The sequence below is a fragment of the Lissotriton vulgaris genome, unplaced genomic scaffold, assembly GCF_964263255.1.
Source record: "Lissotriton vulgaris unplaced genomic scaffold, aLisVul1.2 SCAFFOLD_4160, whole genome shotgun sequence".
NCBI lineage: Eukaryota > Metazoa > Chordata > Amphibia > Caudata > Salamandridae > Lissotriton > Lissotriton vulgaris.
This window is the reverse complement of record NW_028244856.1, coordinates 67,831-93,057: the sequence shown is the minus strand read 5'-3', so window position 1 is coordinate 93,057 and position 25,227 is coordinate 67,831. Positions and strand designations below refer to the sequence as shown.

Here is a 25,227-nt window from a genome sequence, read left to right as displayed (position 1 = left end):
TGGAAAGCCAGCTAAGTGCTTCCTGTGAAGCTCCCGAGGCACCCTCGAAGCTGTGCATTGGGGATTGAGAAGCCCCAGCCCTTTTGCATTTTTCCTGCTCGACGGGTTGTCCGGTCACTTGCCTGTTAGCTAGTGGCCTCTGTGACGACGAACCTTCGAATTTTCACTGCTGGTCTGGTTGCTCCAGACTGGCCCTTGCTCCCCTGAAAAGGAGCAGCCCATCAGACCTTGCCGGTCTGATCCAGAAGCCATCTTCAATTCCTGCATGGGTTGCATTTGCCAAGGCCTGTTGACTCCGATTTGAGAACCGACACCGCCGACAGCGAGAGCCTTTGTGGGACAGTCCGTGTCCACCTCCTGGTTGTCGTCGATACCTCCTGGTCCACGTGGCAGCGGAGACAAGCTTCACGACATCACCTGATCGCAACCCGACATCACCTGGTTCCTTCCTAGTTCCTTCCTGGTCACTGGCTAGTGACCCAGACTCTGCCCCTTCTGCTTTCAGGTACTCTACATCTTCGATCCACCCTTGGATCCAACCGGACTCTTCTCTCCTGGTCGCCTGCAGCATCTTTTCCTCCAGGCTCCATAGAACTTCACGACGAAACCCGACGCACTTTGACACCTATGCACCCGCATACTGTGGGTGAGGTAACGAGAGTACTCTGGTGCTCCTGTAGTGGTTTACACCTCTAGTGTCCTAGTTTTAAGTGGTTAAGTTCTAGTCCAGTCGGAAGACTCCCGAATCAGTAACTTTCTAACTTTTACGCACCATTGACTTCTATTGGTAAACGGGTGTGCCTATAGACACTGCACCCGCATCCTGTGGGCCTCCCCCGACCTAACCTTTGTTAGTCCAGTGTAGCCCCAGCGATTCTCAAGGCCCTAGGCCTTACGATTGTTCGTGACGTGGTTCTTATACCACTATTTTAGTATACGGTTTGAGATGTTATATGAAGTTCTTTGTTTGACGCTTGTGCTTCTGTCCTCATAAAGAGTACAGGGGATTATTCTAGTAATAAATACATATATTTTATAATATATAACTTGTGTGGTGTCCTTTCATTTGATGTTAAAAGGATTGCCTGTGGTAAAACAGCTGGCTTCACATGCCCTCTGAGTTTAGCCTAAGACTGCTTTTGTTCATGCTACCAATAGGATAGCTGGTCTATAAGGTTGACTTACAACCAATCACCATAAGGATCGTTTGGACTGGTGCAAGGTGCTCACTAGAATAGTGATCATCATATACCAGGCCAACTTCTCACAACTATGACAAAATTTGCAGAATTATGCTTCATAAATTCCCTTTTCTTGCCAAATAATTTAGTCAACCCTGCAGCATAATGTGGCCCTCCCTGCTGCATAATTCCAGTGGCCCTGCATATAGTACCTAACAGTATGGATGCCGTGTGACTCCTACACCTTGTAGCCCTCCTTGCCTTTAGTAACATTTCCTATGCATTGATGTACATACTTATATGAGTCATTGTCTCTGAACATTAAGTGTATGAGCTAAAGTGCTCAACACCCTACATTGGGCGGAGCAGCACTGTAAAATAAATGAAATACACATCTATATAGACATGAGGGGCACCATAGGAGGTTGATAATGAGGGAATCTGTGCAGAGGGAGGTCTTTGGTGAAGGGGGTGTCATGAAGGCTGATGGTCTCTGTGTTCCCTGCAGTGCAGGTGGGACAACACTTCAAAGGAACTCCAAACTGTAAACAAAATATCATATGAAATACCACAAAAAAGACCTGCAGAGTTGCTCAAAGCTGTGCACATACCAAAACGGTGAGGTGGACGATTGTCTCAACTTAATATAAACTTATTTTGACATGTACTTATGTTGGTTGTCTATTTACTTACTTATACACTATTGCACGACCTCCTCTGATGAATCTGAAAACGTACCCTTTTGTCCCAAATTTCTGTCCTGAATTTTTGTCCTGAATTTTGACTTTGTCCTGAATTTTTACACTCACTGTCCTGAATTTGCACCAATGCCAGTTGGTCACCTCTACGTGAGTCTGTGGTGTGCGTGGCGGGTCTGTGGGTGTGTGTGGGTCTGCGGGTGCACGTGGGTCTGTATGCGCGTGTGGGTCTGTGGATGTGTGTGTGGGTGCGTGTTCGTGAGCGGGCGTGCGTGTGTGTCGGTGCGCAGTGGCTGCTTCGGCCGTATCTGTCAGTGGCTCGTGTCTGAGGGGGCTGGACGGGGGCAAAGGGTCATGTTACCGCGTTCCGGCTCGCGGGTGAAGCCCCGCACCTTGTTAATTCTTCATGGTGCGGCTGATTGATCCACCTTTGGAGACAGTAAAGATTAAGAGGATGAGGCATCTGCTTACACAGCGCAAAGAGCTAATCTGCAGCCTGCGCTTAGAAGCCTTGAAGAGAGCAGGCAAGGGAGCCGGGGGCGGAAAAGAGGACAGCGAGGCGGGCAGAGCGGACGGGCAGAGAGAGGGACACACGTCCTCATCCGACAGTCCCACTGAGAGACTTGGGCCACCAACCGCTTCCTAAATCTGCAGAATTATTCAAAGTCTGTAAAGATCCCGGAGGAGGGGCGGCGCCGTGCTTCTGGTCGCTATTCACTGAACACAGCACAGGGTTCCCGCCTGACGGGGCCTACAGGACATGGACCTCTCTCCTCACCAGAAACCTTGAGACCTCATCCCGGAGTCCTATCGATGAGCGGAGCTCACCTGGGAAAACTGGAAAACCGATGACGTTCCCTAACACATTGGATATGAACAAAAAGGCGTGAGAGTCACGCTTCTGACCGCTTGGACCCGCATGCAGCGAACTCGAGGTGCAAAGCGCTGGTCAGCGAGACCCTCGGCCACAAGCGGCTGCGGATTGGAAGGGAGCGAGCAGAGGGTTCGCGCTTCCGTCGCGGGTTGAGTATGACCACCTCCCCCTCGGACTCTGTGCCAAGCAGCAGTGCGGACGACAGCCAGGCAGGTAAAGCAGGAGTGGGACCCACGGGGTGCGGGGGTGGACGGGGTCACCGGTCCTCGGGGTGGTGCACATCTGTCGGCAGGTGGTTGCCACCTTCTTCTGGGGATGAACATCAGAGGTACAACGAAGTGTCTAGTTTTTGTGAGGGGAAGAGCAATATAACACTGAGAAAAAGGCTGAGAATTCCCTGGAAACGCGTTGCGCAAGTGGTTGCTGGAATGCAATAAAATGCACTGGAATCAACTTCCCTAGTGCTGGCTTCCATGTTTCTTCGCACTAGTTGAAAGATTCGCACGTGCTGGCCTGTAAACCGCGCGGTTGGCAAACGCGAACACAGGTTGCGATTTAGTGCACTGCGAGATGTCAGTCACTACCCCACTACCCTGTAAACACTGCATTTTCTTTAACCTTCGCCTTGTCAATAGTTCGACAGCTGTGAACCTTCTTCCCACTCTTTCCTGTAGAATCACAGTTACAATTGTCACACGTGGCCTTTGCTCTTTGCCATCTGCAGAGAGGCCAAGGATTGAATGGACACATATTCTGAACCTCTTTATAATCCGCTGATTGGCAGTGTGCGACGTTCGCTCTGTCTGGGGCTCGTTATAAACACCCACCTACAACATGAACTCGGATACACAGGGTCGACTCTTCATGGTGTGCACTATACATGAGTGATTTGTTCCATGAAATCACCACAGAAACATAACATCCTGGAAAAAGCAGGTAATCTTAGGGAATGGAAGGTTAAGTGAAACGTGTAATGGAAACAGAAACAACATCACTGTTCTCAGGCCGAGAGAGTAATGTCTGTTTTCACTGGATGGGGTTGCCAACCAGTGGTGGGTCACGTAGGGAGGGGGGGGGGGGGGGCAATTACTATTGTCGCGCCACTGAAGAGGCGGCTCGCGGCTGACATCTTACTAAAGGGGGCGTAAGCTTTGCCAGCAGGGGGAGGCTTACACCAAACCCCTGGAGCTAATAGTATGTGTCTGACATCTGAGTCGAGGGGGCTAACATCAGGCGGGAGGGGTTTATCATTTTATTGTTGGTGGTCTGACTGACCTGCGGCAGAAGGGACTGACCTCAGACTCAGACTCCAGTAAGGAGGGCTGTCATCTGACTCTAGGCTCTGACTCTAGGCTGGCCACGCCCTGCCAAGAGGGGGGAATATCTCTTTCTAGGGCGCCTATCTCTGCAGAAGGGACTTATGTCTGACTCTAGGGTGGCTAACCTCGTTAGGAGGGGCTGACATCTGACCCTAGGGTGGATAATCACTGCAGGAGGGGCTGACATCTGATCCTAGGGTGGATAACCACTACAGGAGGGGCTGACATCTGATCCTAGGGTGGCTAACCACTGCAGGAGGGGCTGACATCTGACCCTAGGGTGGCTAACCACTGCCAGGAAGGGCTGATGCCTGACTCTGGGGTGGCTAACCACTGCCAGGAAGGGCTGATGCCTCACTCTGGGGTGGCTAACCTCTTCCAGGAGGGGCTAACATCTGACCCTAGGGTGGCTAACCTCTGACTCTAGTGTGGCTAACCTCTGCCAGGAGGGGCTGGCGCCTGACTCTGGGGTGGATAACCACTGCAGGAGGGGCTGACATCTGACTCTAGGGTGGATAACCACTGCAGGAGGGGCTGACATCTGATCCTAGGGTGGATAACCACTACAGGAGGGGCTGGCATCTGACCCTAGGGTGGCTAACCACTACAGGAGGGGCTGGCATCTGACCCTAGGGTGTCTAACCACTGCAGGAGGGGCTGACATCTGATCCTAGGGTGGATAACCACTACAGGAGGGGCTGGCATCTGACCCTAGGGTGGCTAACCACTACAGGAGGGGCTGGCATCTGACCCTAGGGTGGATAACCACTGCAGGAGGGGCTGACATCTGATCCTAGGGTGGATAACCACTGCAGGAGGGGCTGACATCTGACTCTAGGGTGGCTAACCACTACAGGAGGGGCTGGCATCTGACCCTAGGGTGGCTAACCACTGCAGGAGGGGCTGACATCTGACCCTAGGGTGGCTAACCACTGCCAGGTAGGGCTGATGCCTGACTCTGGGGTGGCTAACCACTGCCAGGAAGGGCTGATGCCTCATTCTGGGGTGGCTAACCTCTTCCAGGAGGGGCTAACATCTGACCCTAGGGTGGCTAACCTCTGACTCTAGTGTGGCTAACCTCTGCCAGGAGGGGCTGGCGCCTGACTCTGGGGTGGCTAACCTCTTCCAGGAGGGGCTGACATTTGACCTGGGGAGGGTATCCCTGCAGGAGGGGCTGACATCTGTCTCTGGGGTGGCAAACCTCTGCAGGAGGGGCTGACATCTGACTCTAGGGTGGCAAACCTCTGCAGGAGGGGGTGACATCTGGCTCAAGGTGGCTCACATCTCATACTAGGGGGCTGACCTCTCACTCCATAGGAGTTTACATCTTCCTATATCGTGGTGTAACCTCCGACACCGGTGGATATTAAAAGAGGGAAGGTGACCTCATACGTGAAAGTGGTAACCAGGGCTTTAAGTGGGCCCAGTCCTGTCGGTACTCAGCACCAGCAGATCTAAAAAGCAGGTGCCAAAACGTGCCCCTATCGGGCTCTCCATTTTTAATTTCAGGGTGGAAAAAAAGCTTAACTCTGCTAGTACTACCCAAATTGCTTTTGATATAACTTCAAATAGACTAATTTTTCAGTTTTATATAGGGCAAACGTGGAGCAAAATTGTTGTAGGTGTAATGTTACTTGTGTTATATATAGGGCTCCCGGTCTTAAGGCATTTATTTTTTTTAACATTTCTGCCTGTATTTATCCAAATTTATTTTTGGACCACTCTATCTGTATTTACCCATTTTTATTTTGTGTTTTGCGTATAAATGATGTTGAAAAACTGTACATTTCCATAATTATTTAACTGATAGATGCGTACTCCTACTTTGAAGACTGTTGTGTTTTAGCTATTTAAGCTGTCACATTTTACATAAAATTACATCCACTGGTAAATACAAGCATTATACCATACATGTATGTTGACATATCCCTTATTTAAAGAAATTTCACCCTGTTTTTAAATTTCCCAAGCTGTCCATCTGCTAAGCTGCTGGCCTATAATTCATGATAGGCAGCACGGAAAGTCACTTTAAAGATCCACAACGTTCTGTATGTATCCACTTTTAAAAATAAATGCAAACACATTTTTTTCTGTCTGTATTTATCTGTAAAAATCAGTAAAAACGGAAAACAGGAAGCCTTAGTTATATATCTGGATGAATGGAGAGAAGTAGCAAAATGCCAATCGGGCGGCACACTATTATGCATCCCTGTTGACAGGCTCCCGCAACCAGAAATCAATGTTAGGGGTTGGGTTTGCAGAGCTATGCTTGACCATGATCATCTATCATTAGGGTGTTTTCCTGACAGCATTTAGGTAAGCAGGCAAGGATTGGCAGGCTGATGATGGGAAAAAGGAAAACTACAAGCCCCAGCATGCTTAGAGATACTGGCTAAAAAGCCAGAAAAAAATACAAATGTTGCTCTCATGAGATCGGTATAGTATAGTTGATAGCTAGGCCATACAAGCACCACAACGCGTCAGTTCTAACATGCCTTGCCTCTTTCTCCCCAGCTCTCAGTCCCTCTCCGGGCAAGGCCCTCAGCCCCGTGTTGATGTGCAAGGTGTGTGGCGACAGCAGCAGCGGCAAGCACTACGGCATCTACGCCTGCAACGGCTGCAGCGGCTTCTTCAAGAGGAGCGTGCGCAGGAAGCTCATCTACAGGTGAGGGGCCCAGAGCCCTCCCAGAATACACCGCGCTGTGTCCGCCCCACTAAGCATACATATCTGCGTAGTTGGGGCACACAGCAAAGGAATGGAAACTGTTGCAGTGCGTGTTATTATTGTCTTTTATACTAAGTGGGCCGGGTCTGAGCACCGGCGTTTTTTTAAAGAGAGTGTAGTGGACTAGTTGTAGGTCTTGCTGCTCAGCCAAAGGTAGAATGTTAGTGGAATGTCGGTGCACGTGAGAATGGAGTGTTGGAATGCTTGTGTGAGTGTGAGGATCAGTTAGAGTCGGGCTGAGCAACGAATGAGCTGCTCCTGGTGGCGTCCACCCTTGATATCTACCATCTGATTAATAAAGCATCTTTCATATGCTACACCTCGTCTTCTTCCCATCATTTCATCTTTATATCAGAGAGCCTCGAAACGGATCTCAATCGGGCTCTCTTTTGTGCCCTGCCACAGGCGGTCTGTTTTTTCCCCGGACTGCAGTGACAGCAGGTACATCGATGTGCACTGCTCACACTGCTCCCTTCTCACCAGTTGAGCAGTTACTGCATGAGGTCATGATGTCATGTCAAGTGAGATTTGTAGGGGAAGGGAAATCCTTTAAAGGGAGTCATTTTCTCTCTGGATTTCCCTTCTCTTTTTGAAACTCAGGAGCAGCAGCATTGTCGTGGTGTCACCAGGGCCTTAAGTGGAAGCTTTTTCAATAATATACACAAGCCATAGTTGCTGCTTATTTATCTCATGCAACTAACAACCATTGACAAAGCCAATACTCCTGACTTGTAAGTATAATATTACTTGTTGTATCATATATCTGGATGCAATGACAGAAACTGCAAAATACAAGTCGGGCAGCACATTATGGTAGGTACAGATTTTTAGCTTACTTGTTTTTAAGCCACGCCCTTAATTACATTGGCCCCGCCCCTAATATAGACCCCCCAGTTTTTTCATCCCATTTAAAGCTCTGCTTTTATACATCACAACGAAGTGAAAGTCCAACTTCTTCTCCAATCACGGATTGTCGTTGACCCTGTGTAGAGCTCAGCCTCCCTTTAGCTAGGTTCACCTTATACAAATTGGACATGGAAACATACATGACTACTTAACTCTGGTGTTGACCATGTTTGTGAAGAGGCAGAATTTCGACAAAAAAGAACTCAAGTACAAGAAGTTGAACCGATTTGCACAGGATCACACAATTTAGTCGAGTACGGGGGCCAGAATTAAAACTCTGGTCTACTGGTCCTGTGCAGGCCTCTAGCATGAGCGAGCTGGGCCCAAACCCAGGGCGCCCCCTGCAGCAGACTTCCTACGACCTAGGTCCACATTTTTCTGAGTACCTTTGTCTGCACCTGCACAGCTCTCTACTCAACTCTGTTCTTGGTGAATTTAGCAGGTCACACTACTGCCTGGTTCACAGAACGAATCTTCCGGCATACAAGTTGAAAGGAAAAAGCGCATTCTTTGCAGCAGGTACCAGGAATCACAAGGCGCCATGACTCGTAGTAATGACACTACCCCTTCATACTGCACTTCTGCCATTTCTAAGTTCTATAAATAAGAGATGTTAGTGTTACACAGTTTAATAGTACTCCATTTACGGCCCTCCTAATAGAGGAAGCCAAGGCTAAGTTGGCCTGCAGATCACAGGAAATGTCAGCAGTGAGTGTTTAACCGATGAAGCCATGAAACTACTCTGCCTTTTAACATTTTTCCAAAAAGTGGGTATCGGCTGTCATCATTCACCTGGCCCACCAGAGCAGACCGATTCTGCAACAGAGCATGCTTTGCCTGTGGTCTGGGTTGATTTTCGTATAAGTAAAACACCCTGCTATGCAAGGCACTGAGTAGGATGGATTACATAAGACCCTGCTGCTGTTGAGTTGTACCATCCTCCACCCTGTTCCCTGATACAGTCCATGCCTCCCTGAAGGATCCTACTCATTGATGTAGAAGCTAGAAGCAAATAGTCTTAGTCACTGGTTTTCATCACACCTGGGCCGATAAGCTGATGGTGTTAAAGAGAGTCTAATGTGGGGCTTTGCACAGTAACTGTTCTTACAACAAAAAAGTGTATTCTGATGGAAGGGGCGCGAAGTGTCAAAGCCAACACAGTCATGAGCGACCTAAACTTTACCAAAGTCTTAAATCAGCCACCGAATGTGTTGGTAAATTTTCCCTTTGTAAATAGTCACACCATATTGATTATGTTATGTATCACTTCCATATTTATTTAACTTATCCCAAAGATTATTTGTATTTACAGTGAATAGCCCTGTATTTAACACACATATGCCCGCAGAATTATAAATCATTTATCAATATCTAAGTTGTAAAAAGAATTTAATGTTGCAACAATGCCATAATAGGGAGACACAGTAAGCAGTCAACCATTTTTTTATTTTCTATCCCTGCTCCAAGCTTTTAATTGGTTGCATTAAAATATTCTGTACTGTCCTTCTATTTAGTTTATTTGTACATATTTTTGGCAAACATATATATTAACATTACCTATTTTTATGCAAAACATACACTTCATTTAATATAATCCAATCTTACCTATATATTGTTCTTTAGCTTCTGTTGCTGATTTTCTAAATGACCCTCCTTTTAGTTTTAGACTTTCATTCTGGCTATAATCTCCCCGTATCTTCAACATTTGTTTCAAATTTTGAGTCTATGTAAATGGTGCACGATATTACCAACAAGGGAAATTCAACCTAAATACAAATGCTATATAGGATACGGTGTGTTTTTTGATTAAGCACACATCTTTTGTAGTATCCTTTCATTTTAAATTAAGCTCAGGATTTTGAATGAGGAACATTACAGAGTCATAGCTCTCTAGATTTTTGTATTTAGCTTAAGATTTTATTTATTTATTTATTTATAAAGTTTTATATAGCGCGAACTTGATCCCGAAGGATATCAGAGCGCTTTACAATTTGAGGCAAAGGTAACAAATCAGAACATTAGTCTAACATGGGGAATCATTTTTGTTCAGTGTTTGTAGCACTGAAGTTGACTAGTTCAATGCAAAATAGATGTTGGCTGAGTTCTGCCCTACAGATTTAAAAGAAATTCAATACTTTTATGAGAAAATCACAGATGAATCGCGACATAAAATACCAATTTGATGTGAATCTTGAAATACTGGTCTTTAAACCAAAGTACATGGTGTCTCTCGAAAAACACTTTTGTAAAGTTTACAGATGCCACACCATAATGGAATCTACTGTTCTGTGAATGCAAGGAATGACATTAATTAATGTGCATGTAAACTCACTGAGAACGCACCTTATCCCCGCTTGAACTTTTACCACCATCAAGGGTGGCCATGAGTAAGACCACTTGCCTAACCGGTGAGGCGAATCCTGTGAACGTAGAAGTGTGCAATGGGTTCCCCTTACTTTGTTGTGTTTATAGGATAAACATTTCACCTTTGTTAAAGATAATTCTTGTATCTCTAAGAAGAATGATAACTCTCAAGGAAACTTCACATGTGATGGAGGCTTCAAAAACAGCTGTTGTGGATGAGAACCTACCATTGTGCGCCCATGTCACTACATATAAATCCTGGTTATATTTGGGTCAGACACCCGGTGGGCCAAGGGTATAGTGTGATCCTACATCCAGGTAACAGGCAGCTGTCATGAAAGATGGAGTGCTGTACAATTATTAATCTCAAAGTGGGGGTTGACCCTATAACAGATTGTATTTAGGGGAGTCTTGCAAAGTGATCAGTTTTCCTTTGACACGCTTGATGTCTAAACCTCAGGGTGATAATGCTTGAAGGCAAGGCCACTTTGGCAAACCTTTTTATTTTTGCTAGACAAGTGCAAATTACTCATGACAATACTGAAAAAACCAGAGGACTTCTAGGAATGTAGATCCCTAATCAGCAACACCAATTTGTGTTAGTTCTATAATAAACAATTATCTTCACAGTTGTGGTATCACTGCAAACGTCGTGCTCAGTAAGTACCTGAACAGATAAAACCATCATTTTGCGATCCCAGGGGCACGCCACCATCTAAGGATCTCTTCGCCTCTTAGTCTTCACAGCAACTGTGTGGCGTGTATCACACGTGTTAGCTATGGGCAGGCCAGGGTGGAAAGAGAAGCCATCACTAAAGTAAACTGCGCCCAGAAGCGAAAAGAGCACCACACTTAAAAAAGATCTCTAATACAACACATTAAGGTAGTAGTCAATATCTGCTAAGCATATATACAATGTGCTTACCATAAGGGTACGGTCAGTCGCTTCTTGTAAATAAAAAGTGACTACTGCTTCAACTTCTCATGATTGTACAAACGCACCTTCATCATAAGTGTGACTGAAGTATTTTTTGTTTAGAAGTAGTTATTGTCCTATAGGCTGTTCTCACTGCTGATTACCTGGTCATGGTTTTCATTTTATGTTATGAACACTTGGAATTCAGGAATGGCCGGTGTGTAAGGAACCTAACTGGGCTCGGTTTGCTTCTTTACTGATGTATTCTCTTATACGGTGAACACTTGTGCTCTGTGGCACCCCGGCCTCTCCTCCACCCTTCGTGTTTTTCTTCCCAAGTTGCCTCTTTGTATCCTTTTCTCTCTTTTCCAGCTTCAGTCCTCTAAGTCCTCTTCTCTGGTTCCTCAGACTCCTTCAGTCTTTTCTCGTCCTTTACCTCATATTGACTTCTTCACAGCCTGACCCTGTCCCCTTATCACCAGGGCGGACATTAACTAACAAGGGCTTGTGTTTCCTCTCAGGTGCCAGGCTGGTACAGGGTTGTGCCCGGTGGATAAAGCTCACAGAAACCAGTGCCAAGCCTGCAGGTTGAAGAAGTGCCTCCAGGCAGGCATGAACAAGGATGGTAAGAGGGGGCTCTACAGAAACCAGGGAGTTCATGGAATGCATGTGGGCGTCATCTGTTGGGAGCATAAGGCTATTTGATTCAAATCTGAGTGGGCCCCGGACAGCCCAGTTTTTAGCACATTGAGGTGAAAAGACAGATTCAGGAACAGTCTGTATGTGTGTGAACCTCAGCAAGTGGGCGGATACGTGAAAGGACACATTTTAGGATGTTGGGCTACACTTTGGGACGCCCATGGATGAAGAAGTGAGACTTTGGCAGGACTTTTTGTGAGAACAGACGTCAGGAGGACTCTGACTGAGTCCAGACCAGGCATGAGTTTGAGTGAAACCAGACTTCATCCAGAGTTACTTATGCCCCACACTCCTGCCCTGAATATTCAGGTGGTATACACTCTTGTGAAGTGACCAGCACTGGTCTCCCTGGGGAATTATGTTCTAACGCGTTAGCCTCTGTCAAACATGCCTCAACTTGTAAAATAGCTAGTTTTTTCTTTAAACCTGCCGATTTACAGTCCCTGACTTCAATGGAGCACTAGGCGAACTACATATAGTCTGTTTATTCCATTTAAGATAAAGAAATACACACTTTTCGAACTGCAATTAAAATACTATGTTGCTGTGAAATTAGCTCGTGTTGCAATAGAGCATCATAATACCAAGGAGACGGATCACTTTTACAAGTCCAGCCAGTATTATATATATTTTATGTATATATAGGATTAAAAAACGTGCACGTTCTGAACATTTAGGATATTGCAAGTAACTGAGTAGATAGATTTACAAGCTTCTAGTCACGGACCTTCACAAAGAAATAGAACTCTGCTGACAACTGGAAAATCACCTTTATATAAAGGCAATCCTTAGAAAATATGACAGCTCCCTACCCAGCTCTCCAAGTTATTATCACAAGGCCCCCCAACTCGTTGATATTTTAGTCTTTTTAATGCACAGGACACCCACAGCCAACCACAAATCTGAAGTGTGATATTCCCACTACCCTTGTGTCATACATTGGCACACTACCCCTGAAGTCCTCGTGCAGCCCCCCCTGCGACAGTTCTCCTGTCCAGCTTTCCCACAGTCCACTACCCTCTGCTGCCTGTCTATCTCCTACTCTCTGTGTGTGCCTCCACTGCTCATATCTTTCTCTGTTTTGTCTTCTCTGCTCGTTTTTATGCCCTCAGTTTTGCCTTTTCTTCTTGTTTTACTGCCCTGTGTTGCCTTTGTCTGCTCGTTTGTCTGCCCTCTGTTATGCCTTTTTTTTGTGCCCGCTGTTTTGGCTTTTTCTACTTGTCTTCCTGCCCTCCATTTTGCATTTCCTGCCCTCTGTTTGTCCCTCTTCTGCTCTGTTTTGCATTTTTTGCTCGTTTTTTTGCCCTGTTTTGCATTTCTGCTTTTCTGCCCTGTGTTTTACATTTTCTGCAATTTTTTCTGCTCGGTGGCATTTTCTGCTCGTTTTTGGGCCCTCTATTTTACCCTCGTCTGCTCTGTTTTCTTTTTTCTAATGGTTCTTCTACCCTCTGTTTGTAGCCTTTTCTGCTCGCTTGTTTTTCTGCCCTCTGTTTTGCCTTTTTCTGCTTGTTTCATCCCTCTTCCTGCCATTTCTTCAGGACCAGGCTTTTCGAATTAGACCTCCACCCCAGCGCCAACATACCCCCAGGGGTTACAGTGCTGCGCTCTACAAATGCTGATTGGTTGATATGATATAGTGCTGTCTCTTCAACTACCTGTCACCGCCCCCCGCCCTCCACCCCAGAATTCATTCTTAGTTCCACATTTTACCTCTTCCAAAACGTTTGTTCCATTGCTTTTAACGAATTTCAAATATACTTTCCCCAAATGATATTGCTGATGCAACCCCAATAACCTTTTGCATTCTCTGTATGTGGCGTGTTGCAGGCATAGGATTTTGACAGTTGAGTGACCATATGCATTGTTCATGTCTCTTGCTTTGTATTTCTGGCCACCTTGCAGATCAAGTAACTCATCTAACCTTTACCTTCCTTCCTCCTGTTCCTCTCTCACCCTTGTTGTGTACCGGATGATTTATCCCACAGCGGTACAGAATGAGCGTCAGCCGCGGAGCACCGCGCAGGTCCGGCTTGACAGCATCGAACTGGACTCCGACAGCAGATCTGAGCATCTTGCTACAACACGGGACCCTCCTCTGCCTTCCTGTCCTACACTGCAAAACCTGAGGCTACCAGTCTCGGCAACAATATCCAGACCCCAGGCTACCAGGGCACAGACTCCTCCCAACAACCACCGCTTCATGGCTAGCTTGATGACAGCTGAGACCTGCGCGAAGCTAGAGCCTGAAGATGGTGAGTTACATTTCATTGTTTGTGCCTACTCGAAGCTATATAAACCACTTGCAGGTAATTCACCCTGATATGAGTATGTGACAATACAACGCAATCATTTAGATCGCTGTACGTTACATTGCGGTTATTACCACGCAAGTCGTTACGACGACTTGCGCTAGAGGAACTGGACTTAGGAATAGTATGATTTACTATTCCAACTCCAGTGTGTGTAACAGTAGGGAAGGTGTTGGAGTAGTAAATCATACTATTCCTTAGTGTAGAGCGCCATCCAGCGCAAGTTGTTGTAGCAACTTGCTTTGTAATGACCGAAATATAAATGTATCACGGTGTAACGACTGCGTTGTAAAGGTCGTTTCCCTCCTAAAATACTTACGTTTTCTATAAGTGGACTGCCCCATGAGGATGAGGACATTGGTGGGGTGGTGTCTAAAGTGGCAGACGGGCTGCTGAGATAGAATGGATTACGTCAGGTTTCAAATTTGTCTGATCTCTACAGGCCCCTCAGATAGCTTAGACTGGCTCTAAAGAAATGCTAAGAAGTAGGAAGGCGGTTGAGGGGGATGAAACCCCACTCAAGCAGCAACCACAATTCTTGTAAGGATTAAACATAAGCAAACACGAAATGAAACTGTGCTTAACCCTCTGGTAGCTTCTCACAAAAGTAGTCAGGCTAATGTGTAAAGTATTTTTGCAGCACTTCAAAAGGTATTAAAGGGAAAACACCACACAAGAAATATTCCTCACCGATTTAGAAATGTAGAGTAAAATTAAATAAATTATTTGAGACCAAAACAAAAATCCAACCAGTATAACCAGAAATATGCAGTCTCAAAGATTCGGATAAGAAAATCACTTTAAAGCAAAAAACCAACACATGCGATCTGGTGGTGCGAAGACTGGGTGAAAGTCACAAGTTCAGGCCGACTGCAATGGAGCATGGGCCAGGTACAGGCACCAGGTTAATCTGCTGAAAGAGAAACCTTCCAATTCCAGCGTGAACTGTTCGATTTGCGGTGGAGGGGGCTGCAAGGAGCAGGGAATGCGAAGCGCCGATCTTCGCTGTAGCATGAAGATCAGGCCGGGTGTCGCGGACAGTCATCACTGTAGCACTAAGATCCTCTTGGACATCGTAGATGGTCATTACTGGAGATTTGCATTGGTAGCCACCCTGGGCTGTTGATGTCGTAGCGTGAGAAGTCAAGATAACCGGAGCTTCGAGTTGGTGGGTGGCACATGCAGCTAGGTCTTGGCACGAACAAGCCTCTTCAGAGTAGCAAAGAGCCCACAACTTGAGGATTTCTCCTTTTCTTGAAGAGGGAGCTCAACTTATGCCACACAAGGAGTCCAGGGCCGGAGGGGCATCTCTTTGGGGATCATGAACTCACTCCAGCAGAGACCATCAGGGCTCAGTCAGGTCCAGTTGCAGGTCCAGGAAGCAGGTCAGGTTAGCAAATGCAGGGAAACCTTTGTGGGTTGTTATGCTGCTGTAGCTCAGAACAGGAGGTCAGTCAGCCCAACCTTGGAGTCATTTGAGCCTGGGAGGAAGAGTGCTGATCCAATCTTCCTTCTCATCAAGTAGGGCAGCAGGACAGTGGTGTAGTAGGGCAGCAGTTTAGCAGTCCTTCTGGCAGCTGAGCAGCACTGCAGTCCTTCTATAGTATCCACCTTTCCAGAGGTGTCCTGAAGAGTTGGGTCTGAGGGTCCTTTATTCATACATGGTGCTAGCTAAGAAGGAGGAGAAGTTTCTGGAGGTTTCCACCCCAAGAGGTGTTTAGAATGGCCTACCTCCCTGCCATGGCCCAAGCTTGTCTGGTAATATAAATGAGTAGTGTCCAACCCTTTCTGAGTGTGCTCAGGCAGAGCTTTTGTGATAAGCAAGTGTGGTAGGTGACAGCACCTTCCCTATGTCAACTCAGAGATGGCACATCCTGCCAACACCTATTCCCCCTAACACCTATTCCCCCTTTGTCGCACTGTCTTGGAGCAATACACAAAGTCCAACTGCCATCTACACCTAGCCAAATGACCCAGGATAAATAAATCCAAGATTTGTACAGTGTGGCAATTCACCCTTGAGGGTATCAAGGAGCTGAATAGTATGCACGGGGAGATTAAGTGATTTGCCAAGAATCACAGGATGTTGATGCCGACGCCGAGACTCGAACCTGGCTCCCACCGTTTCCAAAGTTGGCATCTCAGTTCATTACGCCACATCCTCTCCTAGGCTGCAGGCACCAAATGGTTGGGACAAGATAATTCCAACTTTCTAAAAGTGGCATTTTAGGAATTGTGATTTAAAATCCAACTTTACCATTAAAGAGGGTTTTAAATCACACTTCTTTAGACACTAAACTCAATATTCCTACCTGCTCCCAATTGAAGGTAAGCACTTATTAAATGTAATAAGGTACCCCAATGTTATCCTATGGGAGTGGCAGGCCTTGCAGTAATGAAAGACGAATGTAAGAGTGTGTACATGTCCAACTTTTTAAACACATTGCAGCCTGCCTTATGGATTGTTTAAGGCTCACCCTACGGATAACATATGTATTATAAAGGAAGGTTTAGGCCTGGCAAAAGGTTTATTTTTGTCAGGTCAAAATGGCAGTTTAAACTGCACACACAGACTGCTATGGCAGGCCTGAGGCATGTTTGACAGGCTACTTAAGTGGGTGGCACAATTAGTGCTGCAGGCCCACTAGTAGCATTTAAAGTAAAATGAATGTGCAAATTGGGCGTAAGTCAATGCTACCATATTTTAGGGAGTGAGCACACAGACGTTAGCACTGGTTAGAAGTTGTAGAAGTGCAGAGTGTCCTAAGGCCAACAAAACAAGACCAGCAAAAATGAACAAATAAGGCAAAAAGTTTGGTCGAAGACCACCTTAAGCCTGTCAAGTCTAACTGCTTCCATGTGAGGCGCTCTCCATTATTATTTCACTCTCTAAGTTCAAGTTTTTCAAGGGAAGCGTGAACCACTACCCACCTGGCCCACGTTTAATTTTCTTGCAGGAATTCAGTCAGAATTCAGTAGCCTTCTAGAGGCCAATATTCTTTCGACTAATTATACGGTGCTGGGTGACTAATTTTCCCCTAGAGGCCCAGTCAAACAGAGAGTTAATAGGTTTTCTCCAGATCATGTCCTCTTTAGGTCTCTCACAATTGGTCGATGGCCCTACTCACTTGACGGGTCACACCTTGGACGGTATTTTTACCATAAACACTTTATTGAGCATTACAAATATTCTTCCCTTAGCTTGGTCAGACCACAGCGCCATCCTGTTTCATATTGTAGTCATAGCCCCTCATCACCATTTAGAGCCTCTTCCAGTACAACATTCACAGCACAAAGTCGATTTGGAACATTTCTCCAAATGGTTAGAAGACTCAATACCCCTCCTCTCCGATGAGATGATTTCGGCCATTGCTCAATATACACATTGGGTAGATACTGCTGTCTGCACCTTGGCTCCACCTAGAACTGCCAGATATAAGAGAAATAATGTCTCTGCACCTTGGTACTCACAAGACTTGAAGGCTCTCAAGCAGAGCGGCAGGAAGCAAGTGAAAAAAAAGAGACTAGAGTACAACGATGTTGAAAAAGTAAAGTATAAAGGTCCTTGAGCATTTACAAGGGGAAAATACTCACAGTAAAAGATGCCTATTTTACTAATAGAATTGAATCAGCTACAAATTCCACCAAGAAACTTTTCCAACCTGTGCTCAAGCTCACAACTGATTCTGCTAAGCAATCTATGAACTCCAGTCAATCTTTTTGCAACTCTTTGGCAGCTTTTTTCTTCAGAATATAGAAAATATTTGCAACACTTTCTCCACCATGAATGCTCCTTTCCATTGCTGTTCTGTCTGCCCTAGCTTTATCCGGGCTGACCCTACCTTTACGGTATTCACTCCAGCCTCCATTGTCAAGGTTACAAGGTTGGTTAAATCCACCAGATTTGGATCCCTGGGGACCCCTGTCCACTCAGCGTTACTGCTCTTTTTGCGGAGACCATTTCTCCGACACTGACTGGCTGGAATATATATTCCATCTAATGTTTCAGTCTGGCTCTTTTACAACTATATGTAAGAAAGCCTCAGTGATCATGGTCATAAAGAAACCTTCCACGGACCCTTTGAACCTGAATAGTTATCGCCCCATCTCACGTCTACCTATGTCTGCTAAGGTTATTGAGAAAGTAATGAATACTCAATTTGTTGGGTTTATTCAAGTCCACAATTTAATGTATGCTAACCAGTTTGGCTTCTGCTTTTGCAGCATAGTTTGGAAATGGCCTTAATTAAAGTGACAAAGAGATCAGGACTTCCCTCGATTAGGGTGGCAGGGCAGCCCTGATCTTACTCGATTTGTTGGAAGCGTTTGACACCGTCAACCATGGAAGACTGCTGGCTCGTCTAGCTCACATCGGTATCTCAGGCACTGCATGGAACTTAGTTAGCTCGTTCCTTCATGGACGTGAACAATCGGTTTAACTGGACAATTTAGTACTCTCTCCCTTTGCGTGGTCCCACAGGAGTCCTCGCTCGACCCCACACTTTTCAATGTATATGTCACCCCATTGGAAAGCTAATTCAATCTTAGCCTTAGCTCTAGTCTAGAATCTCAATAATAATACCCAAAGACAACCCAATGTCCCCACAACACTGCATCAGGGTCCATCACTTAATTAAAAATGTATGCCCCTGCATGTTAACTCCAAAGACTCCGGGAAATAGGTCTACTAAAAAGTACACCAGACAACAGGTCTTATACTTGCTTCCCAAATTCATCTTCCTCCAACGACACTTTTAAGCAATAGCCTAATAAATGCCTTTCCAGTAAAGTCCAGACCAATTTCACATAAATGGCATTCTGTAACGCATCCTCACAAGTGAGTCCTTACTGTGAATACTGTCTGTGTATACTCATGCTTTTTACCATCTGGTAATGGAATTAAAACGATAAAATGTCGCAGGTAGCCTTCTCTAGGGCATTTGCCAAAATAAGCTATTCTCAAGCAAGTTTGGGCAGGCGAATAGTAAATAGTTGTGTCAAGGCACCTTGATTAAAACAAGCTTCAGTTTAGTAAGAATCACTAGCTGATAGTAAAACTACATCAAATAATTGTGTCAAGGCACTTTGCCTAAAACAGAATTCAAATAAGTAAGAAACACTAACCAGCAACATATTTACTCATTAAATAAAAGCAAAAATATGTTGTTATAGACGTTGTAAAGGCATTTAAACATTCGACAATAGTATCTACCGTTTTGCACCTGGCAAACATGGAGCAGATTAGTCGGCACTATTTTTGCCGCTTGTGAAATAAAAAAGAATGGGTTCAAATATCGGGAAAAATGTGGCAAACTCAATTTGCACCATTTTTTTGTTCATAACAAGGAATGAGGTGAACTAATTTTGGATACTTCGTAGATTTGAAAGATGCCAAAAATAACAAACTAAATGCATTTCTTTCTGCTCATTCTTAGCAAAATGGTTCTATCATTGTCTTAGTTCAAACGTTACACAAAATGGTCCACAGCTGATTCCTAAATGGAAAGTTGCAGAGCCGTTTCCCATGCTGTTCAGGGAGGGAAAATGGATCTCGAAATGGCAACTACAAAAAATGGGATATCATAGGGCGTTCTTGGAAATCCTGTGTGCTGATAGGCTAATAACATCATTTTTTTTCATCATGCTGACATTTTCCAAAATATTCTTGTCCCACACGGATATAGTGGAACCAATCATACACCAGAACCTAAAAAACCATGATAAGGCCTCGAGGAACAGCAGCGATCAGGGCTCTGAAAGGGCTTTCGCTTTAATGTTATTTCTTGAGACGGTTCGACAAAACCTTGACAGAATGTTTTCCTTCTCGTCAGCCGATGAAAACATTGATGTGACAAGCAACGAACCAGAGCGTTCTTCAACAGAGTACCAGATGTCAACATACCCTCCGAGTCCTGAGAGCATCTACGAGACGTCAGCACGGCTCCTCTTCATGGCGGTCAAGTGGGCCAAAAACCTCCCCGTCTTCTCCAACCTTCCCTTTAGGGACCAGGTAAACTATGCCTTCTGTAGGTTGGTGAGAGGGCGTCTGACCTTAAAAGCTCCTCTAACGTTTCAGATACTGTGGCATTAAATTTGTGGATTCTGTCAGTGAGGTGGTTTGTGTGGGATGTGGTTTGAGAGCTTCTAGAGTATGGGATGGGGTTGGCCCCCTGGAACAACATTTACCTGTAGTTGGTGCTTGTGCAGTATTGATATGGAAGTAGGCCCTTGGTCTCAAACAAATCCTGAAGTTGGTAATCAGGTTGACGTTCATCTGAGAATCTCTCAGATTTCAAAACTGGGCAAACGATGGAGCACCAAGTTGGTGACACGGTTAGACTAGAATCAAGACTTGGGCTGGAGGTAAGACTGGGAATTGGGGTGAAGTGAAGTGAGCTGTGCAGTTTGACTGATGTCAGAAATTTCAATTGTGACATTATTTTATTGGAGATTTATCTGGATTTAGATTTTTTTTACTTTGAATTGCCCATGTTGGCAGTCATGATTTAAACCTTCAAACAAGGCTGATGGTGGAGATTAAATTAGGTTTGAAGTCAGTATCTGATTTACAAACTAAACAGTATTTGTATGAATCGAGGTGTCAATTTGTGTTCGAGTAGACATTCATGGCTGGGTCTTGAACTGAAGTTTGAGTATATATTGATTCCAGTCGAGTCTGAAATAGGTGATAATGACACGAAAGCAGCCAGCCCTTGGTTGGGGGTTGATAAGAAAGCTAAGAAACGCTGGTTTGGCTGAGTTTGGGACTGAGCACAAGTTAAAGGTTGTGGGTTTTTATTGCAGGTTGAACTGAGAATTGGGTAGTGATCTGCCTCACAATTAAAGCTGAAACTGAATTAGGAATTAAGGGCGAGATAAAGATGCGGCTTTAAGAACATGAATTATATTACAATAATAAATAGCATGATAATATTTAGCTGTCTCACAGGCAGTGCAGTGCTAAACAGTATGACACAATTTCATTGAATAGCTTTCAACCAGTATGGGTGTTGGGCCCGGGTTCTTTAATTGAAGAGATATCTCATGGAACAAGAATTAACGTTTTGTGGGTAAATGTCCATTTTCTCTGCCTTTCTTCTCCCTTCAAGGTGATCTTGCTGGAAGAGGCCTGGAGTGAGTTGTTCCTTCTATGCGCCATCCAGTGGTCAATGCCTTTGGAAAACTGTCCGCTACTCTCTGTGCCTGAACTCTCACCAAGCATAAATGGGAAAGCAGTGTCATCGGGCATAGATATTCGAAGCCTTCAGGAAACGATTGCACGCTTCAAGTCTATCAATGTGGATCCTACAGAATTCGCCTGTATGAAAGCTATAGTGCTCTTCAAACCAGGTACGGCCATCATTCAAGCCCTCAATGCAAATATTTTAAAGGGATGCCTCCATTTGGGTCAAATATACTGTCTCCTCTACCTAGGTAGAAGTAATGCATCCTGCTCAATGAAAACCATTCTTGTTATTTAACAGCTAAAAATTAATACATACTTAGGGCCTCATTAGGATCGCGGACGGACTTGCGTCCGTCCGCGACCCCAGAGCAGGAGGGAACCTCCGCATGGCATGCGGAGTTCCCTCCTGTGCAATTAGGATGTGAACGCCACCCTGGCGGTCACATCCTCTATTTTTAACATTGCGGCGGGTGCGGCTTCAAGCTGCACCCGCGGCAATGTTAAAAATGCAGTCATTGCATGTGCTTGCAGAAAGAGGCAGGCACCGCGCGGTGCCTGCCGCTTTCTGCATGCACATGCAGGGGGGTACCATAGGTACCCCCCATGTGCACCCCCCATCCCCCCTTCACCTAGGGGGCCCGCAACGGGCCCCCGCAGTGAAGTTCTGTATGCTTTTCCACGGCGGAAAACCGCAGCGGAAAAGCATAATTGATAGCCCATCCTAATATGGCGGACGGTGTCTGAGAGACACCATCACCATATTAGAGCTTTTCCGCTGCGGTTGTAATCCGACCGCGGCGGAAAAGCTGCGGACAGAAACCAGGACCCACCAGCCATCCTAATGTGGCGGTGGGTCTTTGGTCAGTCCGCTGCGGTTTTTCCGCATCCTCGGGGCCGGAGGTGGCTTCCGCGGGCCTTGAGGATGCGGAAAAACCGCAATCATAATGACCCCCTTAAAGCCTAGAGGGACGTAGTTGAGTATGTTATGCTTTCGGTTTAATGAAAAGATATTGTGGTGCTCTGTGATTATGTAATGGAATCTTTATTGTTCAAATCTAGCTAGCAACTAAACTGTGCCTATAGGAGCCGGGAATGGACAAATCAGGATCATGGGTGGTTGGGTAGGGGCTCTCTTGTATTGGACCTAACTAGTCAGCTTTTCGTTTGAGGGGTTTGTTACTGGGAGGAAAAGCACCGAAGGCCAGATATGCTAAATGCCTTTCAAAGAGATATGCGCTTCACGCTTGTCATTTGAGGACTTAAAGTATCTCATGCTGTCTTATGGGAAGATCTTAAAATCGCACAAATCTTAACCTTTGGACTAAGGCTTTTTTTAAGTCCCTATTGGGAAGTCACAATGTTAAAAGACTAAACAATTGTGTACTTTTTAGTTCCATCAACGCGTTTTAGGATATTAGAGAACTTTCAATGCACATTTTATGGTTTAGTAAGGATTTGTATTTGATACGAAAGTTTCACAATAGTTAATAAAGATAATTATAAAGTTCATAATGTGATAAATAACAATCTGAATCATGAATATACACTGTTAGCTTACATCGATAAGAGATCAAAATATATTGGTGGGTCAGAAAATAGACCAAGTGTAATTCAATGAAGATTGCACATTAACCCCTAGATGCATCATTGTAACATTTTGCGATTTCTTAATTGCGAAAATTAAGGAATCACAATTAAGAAATCGCAAAATGCTATGCATCAAAAAAATCGCAAAATATTTAGCGATTCGGTAATTTTCCTTAATTGCGATTCACAATTTGCGAATCGCAATTAAGGAAAACCCTTCCCATTGATTCCTATGGGCCAAAAGGCCCATAGGAATCAATGGGAAGGCATTCACATTTTGCGAATTTCAATTTGCGATTCGCAAAATGTGAATGCAATTTCAAGGGTGCGGGGGGGGGGGGTTCAAAGAACCCCTCCCTGCACCCCTGAAATTGAACTGTAAGTGCAATTTACACACACACATGACCCAAGGACATGTGTGTGTGTAAATTAAAACTTTCAAATATGCAACTAGTGCATGTTTGAAAGTTTTCTGTAGATTAGCATGAAGTTCAACTTCATGCTAATTTACCCCTTCCAAATTGCGAATTTGCAATTCTAAATTAATCATGCATTGCATTTAAGAAATCGCAAAATTGCGATTTCTTCAATGCAATCGCAATTTAAGAAAACGCAATGAAATTGCGATTTCTTAATTTGCGAAAAAAGCAAAATGCTTCATGCATCCCAAAAGCGGGATTTGCATTCGCAAATGGCCGAATTTTGCGATTCGCACCATTTGCGAATGCAAAATCCCTTAATGCATCTAGGCATACGAAACCAGAGTAAAAGCAATCATTGGAAAACTTGATTTGTAAAATATATAAAATAATGTGCTATTCTGGGGATTTTCAGACCATTTGAAGTCTATTGCTTTATTCCACTACTTCCTTTACTTATCAGCTTTATTAAATACTTTAAACTCTGCTGGGAAACACACATTAATATGTCATAGGTTTAATTTAAAACATGTACTTACCTTGGTGCAGAAACGCGAGGCCTGAAGGATCCTGAACAAGTTGAAAATCTGCAGGACCAGTCACAGATGATGCTGGGGCAACACGACCGGGCACACTACCCAAACCAGCTTGTCAGGTAACACAGTCAATGACTCTGTTGAGTCCTGCATGATAGTCAGCACGAACTGTACCAGGCACGGGTATTCTGATGTTCACTCCAGGGTCGCTGATGCATGCTTTGTTGGGAATGGGCTGTCTGCTGGTTTTGACTACATTGTTTTCCTCCTCCCCACATTTGTTCTTACCATGTGATTTGCTTCTGCCCTGGACTATGCCGGTGAAACATCTGACAGCAGACAGATATCCTCCTCCTACTAATTGTGGGTTAGGATTTGATATTTCCCTCTTTGTAAAAACCAATGAAAGGGAAAACTAAAAAACAGATTGCAAGCTACTTTAAAAACATTTTTGTTTGCAAACTAGTGTATGAGACGGCTGGGCTTGTTAACAAAATTAATTTTTTTGCTCACAGATTTTAAAATCCATGAACTGATAGTAGATACTAGTAATGTCTCTACATGGTCTTTTACACTGTTTTTGGTAGGTAATAACTAGCTATTGATTTAGGAATATTCTGTTGGTCAGTTTCCCTTAAGCTGTTGCTCCTTGGTGCTATTGATTGTCTTGGTAGCCGATCACTCTTTATTGATAGCCTTTCACAAGCAGTTTCCTTTCAATGGCATAGGACCAGATAGAGAAGCTGTGATTTCGAACTAAGGGTACGTCAGCCTCTGGGTGAGAGGTCTCTTAGTCTCAGTCACTCAGAATTACATTACGTTGCAGTATAACACAAAGTAACTTTACGCTGTCAGGGACTGTGCGAGAAGAACACAGGCACCTTTTTCTGCAGTTATTAGCTCATGTGATGGATCCAGTGAGCCTCAATCATGCTGGTGATGCTAGAGGCTGATAAATCATCGTGAAACCCTGGGTAATGCCAGGTGTGTGGGTTGAGAGTGAGTTTATCCACCTGTGAGTTTAGCATCTGACGTCTCTGTGCCTTAACTCGTGGTATGAACAGGTTGAAACAGCTTTTTAATCCAACCTATTAAAAAATAAAGCTAGAGGGTAACTGGATTTTGCTCTTTCTTGTTTCTTCCAGGTTTGGGAAGTTGCTGCTTCTACTCCCCTCACTGAGGTTCATTTCTTCTGACCACATCGAGCTTCTCTTTTTTCACAGAACCATTGGCAATACCCCGATGGAGAAACTGCTTTGCGACATGTTCAAGAACTAGACCATGCTGCTTGCTCTCTGTCTTCGGCTCCACTAAACCCCTTGCAGTGCTCCATCCATCCCGTCTTACTCTCAGTTCTCTGGGTGAAGAGGACTACTCAGTAGGTAATCCAACATGGCCTCCTGACTGTGCCAGCACGCGGTCCATCTGTGCTGCGGAGGTCCTCAGGAGCCCGCTCCGCGTGATAGCTTGTTCAGTATAGAGGAGAAGCAGGTTTTCCTGTGCATCTT

The 25,227-nt window shown here is 45.0% G+C and overlaps 1 protein-coding gene across 2 annotated transcripts; it reads left to right on the top strand.

Moving 5' to 3' along the window:
* Window positions 1-2,333: 2,333 nt before the first annotated feature.
* LOC147666703 (photoreceptor-specific nuclear receptor-like) lies at window positions 2,334-24,997 on the top strand. 2 transcript variants are annotated; one of them, XM_086948953.1, is made up of 9 exons: window positions 2,334-2,516; window positions 6,292-6,313; window positions 6,557-6,737; window positions 11,505-11,608; window positions 13,668-13,934; window positions 19,823-20,001; window positions 21,101-21,341; window positions 23,733-23,838; window positions 24,865-24,997. In XM_086948953.1, the coding sequence occupies exons 1-9, from the start codon at window positions 2,334-2,336 to the stop codon at window positions 24,995-24,997; spliced, it is 1,416 nt and encodes a 471-aa protein (XP_086805079.1). The 2 variants fall into 2 exon arrangements, with proteins under 2 accessions (XP_086805079.1, XP_086805080.1); XM_086948954.1 differs by lacking the exons at window positions 2,334-2,516; window positions 6,292-6,313 and adding an exon at window positions 2,909-2,966 and having other exon boundaries at window positions 6,587-6,737.
* Window positions 24,998-25,227: the final 230 nt, after the last annotated feature.

Excerpts from the sequence above, each read along its gene's own strand:
- LOC147666703 (XM_086948953.1), top strand. The coding sequence starts at position 2,334 with ATGAGGCATCTGCTTACACAGCGCAAAGAGCTAATCTGCAGCCTGCGC. Across the intron at positions 6,314-6,556 it reads TCCCGCAACCAGAAATCAAT|TTCTAACATGCCTTGCCTCT; the intron begins GTTAGGGGTTGG and ends ACAACGCGTCAG. Across the intron at positions 6,738-11,504 it reads CGCAGGAAGCTCATCTACAG|GTGCCAGGCTGGTACAGGGT; the intron begins GTGAGGGGCCCA and ends GTTTCCTCTCAG.